At 41.5% G+C, this 18,968-nt stretch overlaps 1 protein-coding gene across 12 annotated transcripts; it reads left to right on the forward strand.

Annotated features, from left to right (window-relative positions):
- The first annotated feature begins 412 nt into the window (after window positions 1-412).
- On the forward strand, window positions 413-18,474 carry dtna (dystrobrevin, alpha). 12 transcript variants are annotated; one of them, XM_035171204.2, is made up of 25 exons: window positions 1,635-2,217; window positions 2,680-2,749; window positions 3,854-3,921; window positions 5,310-5,390; window positions 5,486-5,699; window positions 6,026-6,111; window positions 6,592-6,746; window positions 6,836-6,941; window positions 7,449-7,615; window positions 7,820-7,944; window positions 8,999-9,007; window positions 9,383-9,466; window positions 9,698-9,766; window positions 11,599-11,694; window positions 12,834-12,915; window positions 13,273-13,367; window positions 13,994-14,107; window positions 14,324-14,420; window positions 15,411-15,434; window positions 16,001-16,160; window positions 16,254-16,343; window positions 16,429-16,528; window positions 16,672-16,789; window positions 16,909-16,947; window positions 17,182-18,474. In XM_035171204.2, exons 3-24 carry the CDS (start codon window positions 3,855-3,857, stop codon window positions 16,924-16,926), a joined length of 2,157 nt encoding a protein of 718 aa, XP_035027095.1. In that variant the 5' UTR covers window positions 1,635-2,217; window positions 2,680-2,749; window position 3,854; the 3' UTR covers window positions 16,927-16,947; window positions 17,182-18,474. The 12 variants fall into 12 exon arrangements, with proteins under 12 accessions (XP_035027094.1, XP_035027095.1, XP_035027091.1 ...); XM_035171203.2 differs by lacking the exons at window positions 1,635-2,217; window positions 2,680-2,749 and adding an exon at window positions 413-702; XM_035171200.2 differs by lacking the exon at window positions 2,680-2,749 and having other exon boundaries at window positions 1,636-2,217.
- The last annotated feature ends 494 nt before the right edge of the window (window positions 18,475-18,968 follow it).

Consider the following 18,968-nt stretch of genomic DNA (forward strand, 5'->3'; position numbering starts at 1 on the left):
CATGTTTGGAAGGGGAGGGTGAGGTGAGGGGGTATTCAGCTGCAACATGCAACTTCACCACTAGATGTCACTAATTTCTACACACTGAACCTTTAAATAATCATCCATGATATATATTAATCATTTTTTCTGTATTGCATCATTTTTTTATTAAAAAATAAATCAAGCATAACGTTGTCAACACATGTAAAGCAAAGTAAGTGTATAGATACGTATAGCTATATATACATACACACGAAAATAAAATAAAATCAAACAAAATAGAATAAAATAAAATAATAAATAAATAAATAAAATAAAGGTATAGAAGCAAGGTTGCATGTGTGTTAGTGGTTACAGTTTTTTTTTTTTTTGCATCCAACATTTTGCAGCCGGACCACAACACTGACGCAAGTGAAGAGGTCCCGCATTACGTCATGGTGCAGGCCACACAGTGGAGGTGAACGCAGCCTGTTCTCAGATCAGTCCGTCTGCGCGCTGCCAGCAAATTTCCACAACACGAGCTGTGCGTGGATCGAGCGGCGGCGGAGCGGCCGCTTCGTGCAGCGATGCAGCAGCGAAACACACCAAAGAAGAAGAAGCCCTGATCGCCCCGCAGTGCGTGGACACGACGCGAGCCGCTGACGGGATTTCTTCCCCCACCCCACCTCGGAGTGAAACAAACACAGGGATGTTGAATGACATGCCTCGAAATTCATTGTGGTAAGTCTTGTTGCAAGTGCTGCTGCTGCAGCTGCCGGAGGATCTGGCACCGGCGGCACAGCAGCGACCTTCACCTACTTTGTCCCTGCGGGTGAAAATGAGTTTCAAGTTTCAAGGATTTCAAACGCAGTGACCGGAGTCGCAGTTTGCGGGCAGATGTGTGTGTGTGTGTGTGTGTGACGGTGGGAGCTTTGTCTCTCGTCCATACAGGTGTTTCTCTACAGCGTGACAGGTGACGCCTGAGCCGAACATTGTACCACAAGGTGCCTGTTGCCTGTCTGGCTGCCCTGTTCTGTTTGGTCAGTGTTAATGTGGTGGTTTGTACATGTTTCCTCATTGTTCACGGTGCAACTTGACACTACTATTCTCAGGACTACATCTCTTCCAGAGTTTATCAGTGCTGGGTAACACATCACACATTTTGCACAGTCAGATATACAGTATTTTCTACACAGTCTTGTGTTTCTAATATTTTCTCAGATTGTTTTAGTTTGTGCAACAAACTCAATGGCACCTGCAACTACAAATTAGTAGCTGCACACAGGGCTCCCAAAGTTTTGGCCTTTTTGCAGCCGAAACCATGGTGATCAGCAGCAGGCGACAGAGAGCAGAGGGCCCTCCAGCAGACATCCCTGTCTGGTACCAGATAGTTTCACTACCTACACAGCATCTACTCCAGCAACGGCAGCTGGTTTACCCTAATAAGTCAGTGGTGTTTTTATTATTATTCCTCCTGTCGGGGAATGGGATTCAGAGGCCACAGCAGTTTACGGTCTTATGATGTAAAAATAACTCTGGCCCAATCAGTGGCAACAGCTGCGATGTACTGTACCGAGCCGGCCAAACACAGATTGCCGTGTAACTCAAGTAAGTGCTTGTGTTTGGATATGTTGCATGACAATCCGCTCCGAGTTCACCAGGGAGAACATACATTAGCAGCACTGTCCTCCGTGTTTTATTGAGCCGCTACAGAAATAGATTCATAATATAAATAACTGACTAATAAGGCACATTTTTGTTGCTGGCCTGAAACCTCGTTGTATATTTTGGCCCAACAGAAGACCAAAGCTGGAGCGAGTCGTGCCTGTGAGAGTCTTGGTTCGGTTTTGGCAGCGTTTAGCTCCACCAGTTTCTCTGCTGTGCCAATGGTAAATGAGGATTTGCTCTTTTAAGGGCAGTTATTTTATCCAATGTTGCCAGTTGTGACAGTGCCACACAGAGAGAGAGAGAGAGAGTAATGTTTGCTGGGCACATGCCAGGAATGAGGTTTGGGGTCTGCAACTAGAGAGTCAGTAAAGCTGTACAAGAATGTCGAGCCTTCTCATTCGTAGTTAAAGATAGAGGCGGCACAGGCTGTATCCTCGCTGACAGTTTCTAATTTCAGATATCTTGCTCGGGCCCGTCCGTTTGGGCCACTTTTTGGTGTCAGGAAGTGGTTGTGGACAATTGTTTCTAGAAGGTGAACTAACCTCGGCTCAGAAAAGGGAGGGCTGCTACCATGGTGCTTTATGAAAGGTATGTTGATCATTTCATTCCCTTCGCTATCGCCACAGTTCCTATTGGCTCCGCTGGTTTAATATATCTGCAACAGATTGTATCAATCTCAGTTATTTCTGAGACTCCGACCGCAGAAGGTCACGGAGCTGGCACTCGGGAGGTGTTTGTTTATGACGTGGAGAAGGATATCAGTGTTAATCTTTAAAATATCATACATTTGTCCGTTCATTCACTCTGCAGGTGATGAATGGGCTCGCGTAGACATTACTTTCAAGATGATACTGGACTACAATGGGCAGTGGCCTGTCACTGCTGTGTATACATCTGAAACTGCTGTTTACTGTTGTAGGTGCATTCATGTTTCCTTAAATGATGAATCACCACTTTAATATTTGCTTTATTCCAAACCTGTCATTTGCTACATCACATTATGATATAAACCTGCAGGCATTCTCATATGTGGACGTTCTGTCTTGTCAGGATAACGTGCCATTAATCCTGTGTTGTGAGGTGATCTCCTGAAATGCTGGACTTGATCCTGAAAATCCAGGTTAACGTATTAGCCTAATCTTTTCCCTCTTAAAGTGGATTTCAAAGATTCATAGAGCTCAGTAACTGAGTGCCTGTACTGACTCAAATCAGAGGGAGGATAGCAAAAGAATAAAGTGCACTGTTGTTTCCAGGCTTATTCAGATTTCTGCACCACTAGTCTCTGCAGCATAATATTTACATCCCACCAATTACTGTCAGTAATTTGAAATCGCATGCCTGAATGATTGTCTTGCAGAAAAAGTGTTTTCGAGCCATATGTGCCACTGGGCTCTCAACTATCAACCCACCGAGCGCTATCTCATACAAGATACTTCCTAGCGCTCAAAACTTTCCTCTGCAAACTTAACTTGTCTGCAGTGGGAGGTGTGTGTGTGTGTTGTGTGTGTTGTGGGGGGGAACCAGGGCTATGTTTTTACGAACGGAGTGGCTGGGATCTTTGCTGCCATGGCAACAAACCACATGACTAGGTGTATTAGATTGCCTCAGACATTGTGCAGCGAGGCATGGTGTGAGCATTCTCTCTGCTGCTTTGCCCCTTTTGAAAGTCTTGTCCTTTGCTTACTTAAGTCCTCCCCAGGGCCGAATTAACTAGTTATGTGGACCCACACGGCCCAATGTGTGGCACAGTAAGCCCCCCACCACCACCACCCTGTTGTTGTGCATATCAGTCACTCAGGTGCTTTTACCTCTTACCTCAAACAGTCCAACCATAGTTTAGCAAACATGACTTGACACAGCAAGGCCTGTTAGATTTAGATTCCTCCAAATGTTGAAACGTTGTGCTTGGTGTTATTGTCAGAGCTTTTCTACTTTCTTCACATAAAGATTCTTGAATTGTGATGTCCTTTTTCACAGGTTATCAAAACCAATGAAAAAAGAGGAGAAGGGTTTAACTGCTTTAATGTAAGCCGCAAATGTTAGCATGTACATCTAACTAGCTAACTACCTATGTGGTAACAAATCTTACTAAGATGTTGTGAATGAAGCAGGAATTAAGTCGAGGTGCACATTCAGTGATTGAGCAATGTCTTCAGTTGGATCTTTTTCTGTAAATAACAGGGTCCCACATGCTCTGACTTTACTTTCCTCTCTTCCTGAGCAGAATGATTGAAGACAGCGGGCGGAGAGGTGACAACATGGCAGATCGAAGGCAACTGTTTGTTGAGATGAGTAAGTGCTCTGAGCCACTGCAGCTCAGTGTGATCTATCCCCGGCTGTTTTACGCACTGAACATAAAAATGGCAAATTCCTCTCTGTAACTTTCATGTCGAGCAAAGACGAGCGTCTCCACCAGAGCCAAGCAGATGGATCTTTAACACTGACAGACAGGCCTCCAGTTTGACCTCACGCTCTCCCACTATTCACACAATGTGAAATCAGACTGTTATGTCTTCTTCTATTTTTTCAAAGTTTTACTATTAGGTTTTTTACTCGTATTGTTCTTTTTACAATAACAGAGTTAATTGACCTTTTTCTCTGCAGCTATTTCAGCCTGTAATCATATGTAAACACGGGTGTTAGTAACATTAATGAAGACTCAGTTCTATTTATACACAGAGCCTTAGTAAATTAGATCATAGTAACTTTGTTATTGTGTTTATGTACTATTTCATCTCCAAAACAAGTCTAAAGGTCATTTTATACTTTATTCATTTTGTAAGAAGTGTTTTTATCTCAAATTGCCATGTCTTACAATTATTTTTTTCAAATCTGCTCCAGTTCTACACAGTCAAATCAATTCTAAGCTGTAAGTTTCATATTGACTCAAATTTTTGGATAATTTTTAAGTGGTAAAAATGAAGTATAAAGTTAACTAACACCAAAAAACGTTTAATCTTCTGGATGTGCTGTTGATGGACACATCACAGAGCAACGGGCAAAGGAAATGGAGGAGCTGCTCACAGCGGGAAAATAAAAACACTGGCCCTAGAACACCTTTGTGAAAACAGAAAACAAATCTGTTTGCTGTGTTTGTGAAGTCAAATTGACAGTGACACTCCAAAGCTTTGGAACACGTTGCAACATTTCCTGTCAGAATAAAATGAACTGAATGGATAACAAATTTACAAACAGTTAGTCTGCCAGTCAAAACTAAAGGAAAGGCAGTTATTAAATTAGCTGCCTGCTCATTCAAACCTAATCAAAGCCAATCAAAGACACAGACTTAGTGATGAAAACTGACATAATGAAATGAAAGGGTTTTGGGTAAAATAGCATCATAAGAAAATGTCCTTCTCCCTTAAATATGTTTACGACCTTGGGTCCTTTTGAAAGGGGCTATGAAAAATATTGTTATTATTATTATAATTATTATTATTATAAGAAAAGCGAAATACAATAAACTGATATCTTAAGACAGAAACATGATAAAGAAACATTTGATGGACTTTAAAAAATTACTGTTTTGCAATTAAATTGTTATATTAAATGATTGAAGTTAATGATACTTTTATTTCATATTGTCTTGAACACTCCGGGCCTCCATGCAGTCCCACTACAAAGTTAATATTTTGCTTGTTGGATAGATTCACCATTTGTAATGATAACTTCTTCCTCAGGGGCCCACGACTTGGATTCCATCCGATTGTCAACATACAGAACAGCTTGCAAACTCAGATTTGTGCAGAAGAAATGTAACCGTGAGTATGAAGCATTTCTAACTACACGACTCTGTTAATTTCTTCCCCCCCCCCAATGAAAATGTTGATTTGCTGTTTCTCTCTTTGCTCTCCAGTGCACCTGGTTGATATCTGGAATGTGATCGAGGCTTTCCGAGAGAACGGGCTCAACACCATGGACCTCACCGCTGAGCTCTCCGTGGCTCGCCTGGAGATGGTACTGTCCACCATTTTGTACCAGCTGAACAAACGCATGCCCACCACGCACCAGATCAACGTGGAGCAGTCCATCAGCCTGCTGTTCAACTTCCTCCTGGCAGCCTACGACCCGTGAGTAACCCGTCACATGACGGTCGGCGGCTGGTTGTGTACTTTCACGTCTGGGGATTTGATGTGAGCTAGTGGAGTGTGCAGAGGGATTCTCATGTGTCTTCAGTGAAAATACAGACTATTTACCTTAAAATTTTAAATATTGTAACACCATACTGGTGAAGAGTGGAGGGGGAAACATTTTTTAAGACGTTGATGGCTGTAATTCAATTTTTTTTTTTTTAAAGGTTGTGTCAAAAACTGCTGAATTCACCACATCATAAACATTAACGGTTTAATTTAAAAGACTCTGACCATAATGTTAAATGTTTTTCCTCTTTTTATAGGGAGGGCCACGGCCAAGTACCTGTCTTTGTCGTGAAGATGGCCATAGCAACTGTCTGTGGTGGGAAGATTCTGGATAAATTAAGATGTAAGCAACACAACAAATCCTTATTTTGCTTTTAATTGTGAACAATTAAAATTAAAATCAACACTCTTACCTGCAATAAATCAGCCAATTGTCTCTGTAAAGTTCACACTCTTCTAGTCTAAGTAATGTATTGCATTGGAATTTATAATACAAACTTCTTGTAGCTGTATTTTCTGCCTCTCTTTCTGCAGAGGAGAGGAAGTGCTGGGTTATCAGGGGAGAAGTCATTATTAATTTTCCGAAAGATTTGGTTTATTACATAATCTCCTAAATCTGTGGGTGCACTACCAATAGTTTATGAAAGAAAAAGAGGAGGTCCGTGTTGCTGGTGTCTTATAACGTCTGATTTGAATAACTGCTTTACTTTGATTTGTTTTCACAAATAAGTGGGATAATTGCATTGTGTAATGTTATAATTAGCCGACTGTGGTGGCAATTAGTTTGATTCGTTTGTGTAATGTCTCCCCGCGCTGTTCCCAGATATTTTTTCACAGATATCGGATTCCGCTGGAATAATGGTGTACGCACAGTTTGACCAGTTCCTGAGGGAGGTTCTCAAGTTACCCATGGCGGTTTTTGAGGGACCTTCGTTCGGTTACACAGAACAAGCTGCAAGAACCTGCTTTGCACAGCAGGTGAGGACCGTCTAACCACAGAGTGCGATGCTTTGGTGGATGTGTGATTGTTTTAGCATTGACGTTGTGGGTGAATCTCTTACCAACAGAAAAAGGTCTCCCTCAACACATTCCTCGATACGTTGATGTCAGACCCGCCCCCTCAGTGTCTGGTGTGGTTTCCACTCATGCATCGGCTGGCCAACGTGGAGAACGGTAAGACGGCACACGGAATATTTATAAACTGGGAGGGAAAGCTAGCACGGCCGAGAAGTTCAGCTTTGCATCATAATCTTGAGTAACCACATGCACAAAACACACACACACACACACACACACACACACACACACACACACACACACCCAGTGAAGACACTCCATAGGGACCTCACACACTGTGCGTGAGTGCTTGGGCGTGTTTGTGATGCACTCATCATTACAGGCCACCTCCCTGTGAGCAGATAAAACACTGTGACATCTTTACACATCTTCAGTTTTCTTGTGTTGATTCGTGCGTGTTTGTTAAAAGTCAACGGATGTTGTATCATCAGAACAGGCTCCATATCCCTGCACATCTGTCCTTAAATTAATCGAAATTAATCCTCTACTCACTCGCTGCTACGTGCAAAATATCTGGGTTGCCGTCACATCTGTTTATGTGCGTGTGTGTGTGCGTGTTGATGCGTGCGTTTGTGTATCTGACCCCTCCTCTCCTCCCTGCAGTCTTTCACCCGGTCGAGTGCTCCTACTGCCATACTGAGAGTATGATGGGCTTCCGCTACCGCTGCCAGCAATGTCATAATTACCAGCTCTGTCAGGACTGCTTCTGGAGGGGGCATGCCAGCGGTTCCCATAGCAACCAGCACCAAATGAAGGAGTATACGTCATGGGTAAGGAGGAGGAGGGGAGGGGGTGTGTCTGCACTGGACCAGTCATTGTGGCTATTTTCGCTCCGCTTCACCGCAACGTGAGCGACGGCAAATGCTGCGACGCAGGTGACGGCGCTGCTGCCATGACGCCGCTGCGTCGTCTAAGAAGACATTAGCTTCTGCACGTCCTCAGAATCTGTGCCTGACTCCTGTGTTTCTCCCCAGAAATCCCCTGCTAAGAAGTTGTCCCGCGCCCTCAGTAAGTCACTGAGCTGTGCCTCCAGCAGAGAGCCTCTTCACGCCATGTTCCTCGAAACGCCAGAGAAACCTCTCAACCTAGCTCACATTGTGTAAGTTCACCTCCTCTCTTTTAATTCTCCATAGCACAGAAAGAGAGGAATCAGAGAGGTGTGTTATTTTCAGGGCCCCTGATTTCAACCCCCAGCTGAGATTTATCCTGTAGCTCCCCCTGAGTGTCAAGTATTGGTTCCACTGATCAATGAGGCTTAATTATAGCCTTGGGAATGATTGTAATCTGCAATGCTGCTGCTACCTTTTCATTCACTTGACTGATGTTTTCTGTTTCCTTTATAAATGATGAAACAACACACACTTTATAGTTCACTGTCTGTTAAAGGCTAAAATAGGTATTAGAACACAAAGTCCCTTCTGCTGCTGCTACAGCTACTTTTTCAATGTTTATTCTGTAAAATTTAAAGGAGACATTTTGCATATTCAGGTTCATAGTTTTAATTTAGTTGAGCACTTGAAAAGGTTTACGTGCTCTAATGTTCAGAAAATGCAGGTCACATGACATCACGATGATGCAGAGGTATCGGCCGTAGTACCGACGAGGCGTTTCAGGAGTAACTGTGATCTCTGTGGGGGAGAGGATTTCCATTTACTGCAGACTTTGGGCTTTTTAAATTTGCTGACCTACAAAAAAAAAAGAAACTATAACACACCAGAGGGAATAAAAACATCATATACATCCAAATTTTCAATAATTAAATTTAATGTTGAACTTTGAATATTCCAAATGATACAGCAGCCAGTTGCTGTACAGGCTCAAGCTCAATACTTATTAGATAAATATATTTTACAGTTGAAAAATACACTCTAGTGGGCAAACTCTGCGTTGTCAACTTCACTGCACACACATATTTGGCATTTCTTTACTGTAGTTTTCAATAGACGCACAATCACATATCTGTGATGAGATGTTTTTATTTTGCCAGTCTGACTCCAGTAAGTTTCCTTTTAGTGTTTTTGGTAAATTCATTAAAAAAAAGGTTAATTTCCTTGAATTTATTTTCCTCATATTTTGGTAAATTCAAAAAATGAGCTGATTGTAATAAATTACGTTCATTTCCTTCCTTGTTTTTTTTACTTTCCTCAAAATAGAGACACGTGGTGAGTTTGTTTTGATTATTTGACGCACCGCAAAATGTATTTTTGTACATTTTGTTCAATTTACATCCTTTGTGCTCATTGTGCTAATCACAGTGCCATCCCTCCTAGTGTCCCCACACTGTCCATCATTAGTTCCTATCCGAGCACTTGCTGTGTTTGTTGATCCGCTCGTCCGTTCCTCAGTTCATTGCACGTTTTCATTGTTGACTAATTATATCCCCACTTTGTTGCCACCTTCTGTTACATGTACAGAAAGTTATCTAATGAAATATTCTTTCGGAGATCCCTAGTAATTCACAAAAAGACAAAAGCTTTTCCTTACAGCATTTTTACAATTTTATTTAAGTATAAGTAATATTTTATTTCCCTCTCTAGGCCACCAAGACCAGTGAACATCACCAACGACCACTCGCTGTCCCACTCCATGCCGACATCAGGGAACCCTTACTCCACCAAAAAGTGAGTAAGACAGCAGGAACAATGGATGTCCTGGATTTTTACAACAGCTCTTTTCAGTTTGCCGTGCTCCCTGAAGGCCACATGTCCTGTAGACTCTGTGACCCACACTGTCTTTATTTTCTCGTAGTGTGTGTGTAAGAGAGAGAGAGAAAGAGAGAATGTGCGTGTGTGTGTGCGTTCGCTTTTATTTTGTGGTTTCCTGGCCCTGAATGTAAATGGCTTGCCTTACAGCAAGAATAATGATGTTGAGCAAAGAAAGCCCTTGACTGGGACTGCTCCGTATCTGTTCAAAGGGAGAGGGTAAGTGACACAGGTGTGCACACCAGAATGCTTTTGTAGTCGAAATGCATGCGTGAACTAATATAGATAATAATCATAGGGCATAAACTAGAGTGCTTATCATCCTAAGGAAACCAGGGGCTTATAAAGTTGTACTCGAGGGGCTGTTTCGAAGACGCTAGATGAAGCATGCATCATAAAGATCGCTGGCCATTAGTTTAGCGGGTCTATTATCTTTCTTTTCAATCACACACAAATGGGGAAGTCTAACTGCCAGTTTTCTAAGTTAAAGCACCTAAAATGTATAAATTCCCAAACTCATGTGAATAGATTTGACCTGTTCACATGAAACGGGATTTCACCCTTTTTTCAGTTGCGGTTTATGTATTTTGGAAGTTTTAAAGAAATCTTTGAGTTGCCCTGCACCTGCTTTTGATGAAGAGAGCGGAACACTACATCCTTTCATAACGTATATAAAAACATACGGATGATGTGATGAGTGATCGCTGTTCTGCAGGTTGTTCTTGATGTGCATGTCAGAGCATCGTACACTGAGGCTCCTGTTTGCAAAGCCTGCGAGCTGATATACTACAAAGCTCTCAGGTGATGTGCCCTCTGGAAGTCCACTGGTTAGTATTTTATAGCAGTGACTGAATAAAACCTGATAAGATTCCGTAACATACAAATCAAGTTTATTAAAGAGCCCTGAAATATACAGTTAAAGGGACAGTCCACCAATTTAATACGGTGGCGTTATAAAGGTGGAGGACTTGTGATGTTGACATTTGAAAAAGATTTCGTCAAAATCAAAACCGAGTGATGCCAACCTGACTTTTAGCTTCTGTCTGTCATTTTCCCCAGTGCCCCAAACTTTAATGCAGGCTTTTGTTAAAGCTGCACTATGACTGTGTAGCTTAAAAAGTGTTGCTCATTCTGACAAACATGTAAAGTAGATCATTCCTTAACTTTACAGATTATTTTGGAAAATACACTCTGTAAGATATACAATGAGTAGGGAGGAGTGAATGAGTGAGTGATTTCGGACACAACCTCTTTCTCTTGTCTGACCAGTCGGGATTTTCTTTTTTTATATTGGACAGACAGACCTTGACCTTTCTATTTCTAATTCTGACTAATTATTTTGTGCTCCTCCATGATGGGCATCTTGGAGTAAATCAACTCTCATCTGATGAGGAATTGGCCTCTGGGGGCAACAGACAATATTTTGGGGCCTCCGGTGTAGACGAAACGCAAACGGCGATACTCTTTGTAGGTGTCGTCGCTATAGACGACATTTTGGCTATTCTCCATTAACCGCTATCTGCATATAGCCAATGTATTTCAGTCAATGTGTTGTGCCTGTTTTAAACGTGATTGGTCAAACTATAAATCCAGAAGGAAACCAGAAGGCGTCCGGCCCCCAAATCTCATCATATTCAGATGTAGAATCTGTTTATAGAGATGCTGGTTGGCATGGCTGCTACATTACAGCTGTGTGTGATGCAGGTGGAGAAGGTGGAAAGACTCTTTATTGTTTGACTTAAATATAATAGTTTTAATAACAGAGCACTGAGTGATTGATGCTTGTAGAAGGTAAACAGTGCATGCAGCTCGTAGAGTTCATGGGCATGTCCTTAATCGTGCTCCCGGCCTTCATCGGCAGGGTCTCTCCCAAACATAATATGGCCTTGTTCCTCTCTAGTCACCCATGAAAGGCTGCTTTGCCAGCCACTCTCCTCCTCCTCCTCTCTTTTGTTGTCCTCTCTCTCAGCTTTCCCCTCGTCCCCCGTACCTCTGTTGTCACCTGTGTAACGTTCTGTTTTATGTTCTGTGAAACCCTGCCACTGTTCCAGGTTGAACTACAACCTCGATGTTGCCGATAGACTTGCTGACGAACATGTTCTGATTGGCCTCTATGTGAATCTGCTCCAAAACAACCCCAGATCATGGTTAGTTGGTGTGTTCTGCTGTGTTTGCCAGACGCCAGTGGAAACTATGTGCTCTGCTGAACCGCCACCTCGCCACTCCTTCCCCCTGATCTAACTTCACTCTGGATGTTACAGGCCTAACGCTGCATGTTGTCAGAGTAGGGACCTCGACCTCTGACACTTCTGTCAGCACATTATTTCCATTCAGCCTCTTTTTCATAACTGTTTGTGTCCAAAATGGTATCAAGAGGAAAATGTAGATTTGATTCCAATATTAAATACAGGTATATATGGCCACAGTTTAGCATGTAATGTAAGCGTTGTTGTCTTATTTGTCCCATTAGGTTATATCACTCCAATCCTCAGGGCAGATTAGTTTGTTAATTGGCACCTTTTAGCTGCAATTTTCCTCCATACAAAATCATTTCTGAAACGTGTCTGGTTTGTTTGATCTGTAGATGCTGCATATTAATGAGAGCATTGTATCTTCTCTCCCCTTTGAGGCATCAATGCTAATTTCCTCAGCAACATGAAAAGTGTGTGTGTGTGTGTGTGTGTGTGTGTGTGTGTGTGTGTGTGTGTGTGTGTGTGTGTGTGTGTGTGTGTGTGTGTGTGTGTGTGTGTGTGTGTGTGTGTGTGTGTGTGTGTGTGTGTGTGTGTGTGTCAGTGATGATTAAATGCCATCTATCATTTTTGTCTACGTGTGTTATAGTTAACCACTAAACCCAACATCACCACCAGCACAAACACGCACACACAGTGGTATCTCCATGACTTCAGAGAGCATTACTTTGACTTATACTTCCTGGAGACTTACTCTAACCTCAACCATAGTTACTACTTGTCTGTCTGTGTGTGTGTGTCTGTGTGTCTGTCTGTCATTTAAATACAAAGCGAGTGATTACTCCACCTCCACTTTCATATAACAGATCATCTTCATTCCTGCTCTTGTGGTTTTACATAAGAAGCTCAGCATGATGACTGAGGCCTCGGCCGCCACAGAACGACTTCTGAAGCTTCTTCTGATTAATCAGACTCTTCAACAAAAATAAACTTTCTTGGATTTCTTTTTTTTGTATAATTTCCTGCATATTTGATCTCGCTGTGTGTTATTAACTGTGTCGCGTTGTGACTCCCATCTCTATTTTCCTCTTGATCAGTTTGCTCGAGACCAGTAACCATCAAGATGAAGAGCACAGTCTCATCGCCCGCTATGCTGCTAGACTGGCTGCTGATGCTGCGGTGAGATATATATATATATATATATATATATATATGACATTTATTGCACACATCATATCGTGGCATCTTTTATCACTGTTCAGAGCCAAAAATCTGTCCTTGATGAGAAAAGGGTTTAACGTACGCTGCTACTCCACCTTTGGGGGTTTCGGTCTGTTTTATTGCTGAGATGAAAAAGGGGATTTACAGGTGGTGATCTTTTCTAAGCAGACGTATCCTCGGATCGGCTCTTGATGGATGTCTGGTGACTTAACCGTTTTGTTCCCCCTGTGAGACGTGAGATAAGGTAGCGGGGGTGACATCATCCAGAGGTAACTGCCAGGTCACGTGACATCTCCTGCTTGGTTTCACCGACAGGCTCAACAGCAGCGGATCCCCACAGACCTCCCCTACTCTCTGGATGCCAACAAACAGCAGAGGCAGCTCATTGCCGAGCTGGAGAGCAAAAACAGGTGAGGGATGACTGCCGCTGTGATGCTGTTCACTTCTTCTCTCTGTCTCTACACAAATTCCACCACAAAAATAAATTCTGACCCGAAAACATCCATTACTGAAAAAAACAATTAGTTATTAGCTGAATTTCCTCATTACATATCAACATTTTCAAGAAGATTAGGAACTGTTTATATTTGAAATTTAGATCAATTAATAGTGGACAAGCAAGATAAGGTCATTTTTGTTAAGAACATTTTGTACCAAATTCAAATAGCGTAAAACAATAAAAGTCGAAGAAAAAAAATTACGGGTAAGACGACTTAACATTGAATGGAACAGCAAATGTCTGTCATCTTGTGCATTGGAAAAAAATTAACAAATGTATAAACAAGGTTATGTTGTATTAACAGCTTTTATGTGAACCAAGTGACCAAAAAACCTCAGTTATGTCAGTTTTCTGTTCAGATTTAAACATAGTTAGATATAGATTGTGTGTATATGTGTATGATAACCAGGCAGGTTGTTCTAAATATGTGTAGCATTGTAGCAAAATGCTGCCTCCCCAAGTTTTGTGTTGACCGAGGGTCATTTAGACAAAGTATGTCAGAAATATGTATTTGCATATGTTTGTGCTCGTCACCAGAGAAATCCTGCAGGAAATCCAGCGGCTGCGGGTCCAGCACGAGGAGGCCTCCCAGCCGCCCCCTGACAAGGGTCAGCAGAACCCCACTCTGCTGGCGGAGCTCCGTCTTCTCAGGTAACTCTGCTAACTCCACCCGTCCCACTGCAGTGTGTGGTCCCAGTTTAGCTCAGGCTGCGGTAGAACCTACCTTCTGTGATTACCTGTCGTTTTACAAAGCAAACAAACAACATATGTTGCAAACCGCAGATGCTCGTGATGTCTTCCTCCTTGTTTTTCCACTGACGTGACGTTAAGGTGTCTTCGCACTGTACAACTTGTTTCCTCTGTCAGGCAACGCAAAGATGAGCTGGAACAAAGAATGTCGAGTCTGCAGGAGAGTCGCAGGGAACTCATGGTGCAGCTGGAGCAGCTAATGATGCTTCTCAAGGTACCGGCGACGTGTCTCTCATCTCTCTCACTGCACAGTAGTCACATACAGATGAAGTCTCCTCCATGATTACTGAAGGAGGACACACACACTCTATTTCCTGTGGGGAACAATACAGATGTGTTGTTTTTTTTACATGTCCGTCTTAGCCAGAATCAATTATGCTGAAGATTGTCTTTACATGTTTATATAAAACTACACGGACATGTGCTGCAGCTTGTATGTGTTCTTTCTGATATTGATGCAGGTGGTGAGCAACATGGCCTGATGATGAATGGGCCTTGTTTTACATTTCCTTCCAGCTGTGGCTGATGGAAAGCAAACACTGCACTTTACACAAGGACACGTCAGAAATTACCCAAAATGTCCATTGGAGGGCGCCCTTAAGATTCTAGCGTTGTAATCTTTTCTTTTCTAAACTTAAAAACGTAAAGGTACAATATATTAGCATATTTAATTAAAGAGTCTTATCTATAGATGAGAAAAAAGCATTTAATTTCTTTATTTTATATTATTATTATTATTATTATTTTGAATATAGGCAAGATATAGTAATAATATAAAGTAAAATCATTATTTAGTGGTAAAGCGGTACCAGACTCTAATCTTGTAAGAATTAAATAAGTTATTGATTGTTATGAACGTGTCCTCTGACGTCAATGTCAGTTAGTCAAATTGAAATATGGCATTGATTAAATATGCTAATGTAATTAATATGTTAATGTGTCTCAAAGTGCCAGACAAGAGTCCAGACAGACCGTTTGAGAACATGATACCGAGTTTGGAATTATCCTCCATGGCACCCTACAAGACAGCATGTCATCTTCTCTCTGAGAAAGATATGATAATCTTTTTATTAACCCAAAAAGATCCATGTTAATCCATTAAACTTGAATGAGGAAGCCACATTCTCATCATGCACCCACTGGATTTCCCCCCCCCCCAGAAATACTTATGGTTTTATGAGCCTTAAAATATTGTTTTTTTCAGCTGGAGGAGGAGCGGAGACGAGGCGTAAGTTTGAAAAATCGAAGGCTTAAAGAGACTGAAACTTGGAAGCATGTTTGAAGCAAATACTTACGTCGGCTGAAAATTTTATCCAAAAAACAAGCACCCTAAAAACTAAAAACTTTTTCCAACACAATTTAGAAATTCATTGTGTTTACCAGACAAGATAAAAGCTCGTGGTTTGGTTTGTGGGCATGGTTGGAATATTTCATGGAGGAAATCTGTTCTAATAGCATGTTAAATATGAATAATTCCGTGTTGAAAGCAAAAACTGTTTAGCGACTCAACATATTGTGCATTTCTAACATGTGTGTTGCTATTGTGGTTGACTTTCAGGACAAATTAGCCTCTCAGTACTTCAACAGCTATTAGATTGAGTTATTAAGCATTTTTTTGGTGATTAAATTAAGATTTGTTGCAGTGTTTTAACCCCTGGTAGTGAAATAGTCATGTGCTCATGCAATTTGCTTTAATTATATATATAATTTTATAGTCTTCTTGGTATTAAAGCATGATTTTCTCTGTAAACAAACTCAGGGGCACAGCACTCATTTTGTCTGTTTGTGTTTCAGACTCAGGGTCCCGGCTCGCCACGCTCTTCCCCCAGCCACACCATCAGCCGGCCAATCCCCACACCCATCCACTCGGACTCTGCCGGCACGACCCCGACTCACACACCTCAGGACTCACTCATGGGAGTGGGAGGGGATGTCCAGGAGGCCTTCGCTCAGGGTGACCTACTCAAACACATGCATTTATTAGGTCTGGTTAGAAATTGGACGTAATAATATATCCAAATTTCTCTTTTTGTGTTTTGTTTAAAAGGTCCAAGGAGGAATTTGAGGAACGACCTGCTCATTGCTGCTGACTCCATCACCAGCACAATGTCATCGCTGGTCAAGGAACTCAATTCAGGTCAAAATGAATCAGAAAAAGCTCATGTTTGTCCTCCTGAATTTTTTTTACACAACAGCTGATTTCATATCTCTTTTTCCCACAGAGGGTGGAAGTGAGACTGAGAGCACTGTGGATTCAGACTTTGGCCGCAGTGACCTGTCGGCCACAACCTCTTCTGATCCCTTCATCACCTTTAAACAAAGGTTCATCGACATTCAGTACACAAGAAATAACAGATGTGCTGATATGCAAGAATGCTGAAATGAATATGAGACAAAAAAGTTGTGAAGAGATAAATGTTTTTGAATCTTCTGTCTTGTTTTAACCTGCCTGTGTTGTGCTGCAGGAGGGTCAGCGCTGCAGAGGATGAGAGCTTTGACAACGATCTGGAGCAGCAGCTGGAGGACGAGCTCAGCTTGGAGGAGCTGATGAAGCACAGGCAGGAACCAGACAAAACGTGCATGGTGAGACTGGAAACAAATCAGAGCAGAAAGCTGCGTTATGACATATTTTGAATGGTTTAATTTCTCCTTCTCCGTTATGATTCTAACCTGATGTATCTGCTGTGGTGGCGTTCATACAGGTGACTCTGCAGCAGTGACTGTGTTAGTCCATGTTACTGGTAAGTTTCAATTTTTAATTCTGTGAAGTCTGGAAAAGGCCAGAAAATAGTGAAAAATGCTTCAAATATCTTCAAATAACCATGTCTCTAAATCCAAAAACTCAGTTTCCTATTATAGATGACAAAGAAAAGCAACACATCCTCACCTTTTTTAAAAGCAGGAACCAAATATATGATGTTTACTTTTCCTTTCTTTGCTTTACAATGGATGCTATAATGTTTTATTCTTTACAGGTGAGCAATATGAAACGCAACAATAGTAGAAGACACTGGACACTGGGCCAACACTGGGCCGACACTGGGCCGACGGTACCGAGCACTGAAGAAATGAAGACAATTTTAAGTTGAAAAAGAAAAAAATTGCTCAGTCCAACCACAGACTACATTTATGTGAAGATATATATTTTTAACCAACCACATATTTAAAGTAATACTGTGAGCTGATGTAAAGAGATTAATTACTAAGCTGTCTATGATACCACAGGTGCCATAAAAGGAAACTCATGACTTTCTTCTTCTTAATTTTTATCCTTTTTATATGAGTTGTGTCGCCAGTGTACGACAACAGTGTTCATACACGGCGGCAAAGCTTCGAATTCTCATGTTTCTGAGTTTTAAATGAAACGAACCAGGATTAAAGGTTTCGTTCGTCATCTGCTTTATGTTTGAAACTTGAGATTACGTTTGGAGTTGAAGTTATTGACGATACAATTTGCAATCTTTTGTAAATGTATAACTCTGACCTGGTTACCCTGAAGAGATTTTATCACTATTCCATTCTTACTGTTGCTGTCAAGTGGCTTTTTGTATTTTTTTTTTTGTTTGTGTTTTGAAGCAGGCCGACTGCTACTGATCAGATAGTTTTGTTTTATTTGACACATTGGTGATAATAATGCACACTGCCTTAGCTGATTGGATGATCTCACAGAGGAGTTCGTTCAAACTGTTGATGCAGCATGTAGCTAACAACACGACTCGTTCTGCAGCGATGCGACGTGTGTCCACTGGGGAAAAATGAGGTTAAACTCATTTAATCTGACGCTTGGAAAGGCATTTTGGTTAAGAGAGATTTGAACTGACTATATGTACAATGTCTACATATAAATGGCTGATTAAAAATAAGTTTTAGATGGATTGAAGGTGTGTTAAAAGACAGGTACACAGACGCTTCCAAACAGCTAAAATTCAAAGGTTTACACTGGTAAGGGCATTGAACAAACTGTGTTTACTATCAATGGTTAATGAATTAAGGGTTCGATCATAGATCATTGGCCATTGCTTCCTTTGTTAGCGTCAGTGCTCTCACGCAGACCTGTGCATGACTTGCACAGCAACCTACACACTCTTGATGTACTTTCTGAGTGTGCGTGAAAACTTTACTCAGTCACTTTGGAGGGCGAGAAAAGTGGCAAGCCAATCTAAAATCATAAATGTGTGAAATATATCTAGTTTGATTTTTGAGCAAGTTCATAGCAGTGATTTTTGCATGGTGGTGATGCATAATAAAGTGTTGACACAATATCACAATTTTTGCCTATGAACTCCGTTTTCTCTTTCTTTTTCCATTCCAGAACGGCACACTTCAATTGGCTTGGTTTGGCAGTGCACATTTATTATCTGTCATAAATGCACTGTTGGCTGCCCTCAACCTATTGTCTATAATTCATCACACAGAGCCACCATCTGAGGTAACATAAAAGCAGCCATCCAGCTCTGAATCTCACTTTCATGTGGGTATTAGGAAGGAGAATTTCTCTCTCAGGCTCAAGGCGGTATTATCAGCATATGAATTAACTGAGAAGAGGTTTTATAATAATTATCATCAGTGCCTTTTAAAAACATCAACACACATCCATCAATTTTAACATTCAAAGACAATATTTATAACGTTGACCCACAACCTCCATCACCAGAGCTTTACATTATGATCACAATCTAGCCTCCAAGAACCCTCCGACAATATGTTCTTTATCGGCTTGTGTCTCCTCTCAGCTCAGTTAGCGAGCTGCTCTAACGGTCCT

The sequence above is a fragment of the Hippoglossus stenolepis genome, chromosome 11 (assembly GCF_022539355.2).
Source record: "Hippoglossus stenolepis isolate QCI-W04-F060 chromosome 11, HSTE1.2, whole genome shotgun sequence".
Taxonomy (NCBI): domain Eukaryota; kingdom Metazoa; phylum Chordata; class Actinopteri; order Pleuronectiformes; family Pleuronectidae; genus Hippoglossus; species Hippoglossus stenolepis.

Bases quoted from the DNA above. Each gene is read 5' to 3' on its own strand.
- dtna (XM_035171200.2), top strand. The intron at 15,435-16,000 runs GTAAGTTTGAAA...TTTGTGTTTCAG, and splicing joins AGGAGGAGCGGAGACGAGGC to ACTCAGGGTCCCGGCTCGCC. The intron at 16,161-16,253 runs GTGACCTACTCA...TTTGTTTAAAAG, and splicing joins CCAGGAGGCCTTCGCTCAGG to GTCCAAGGAGGAATTTGAGG.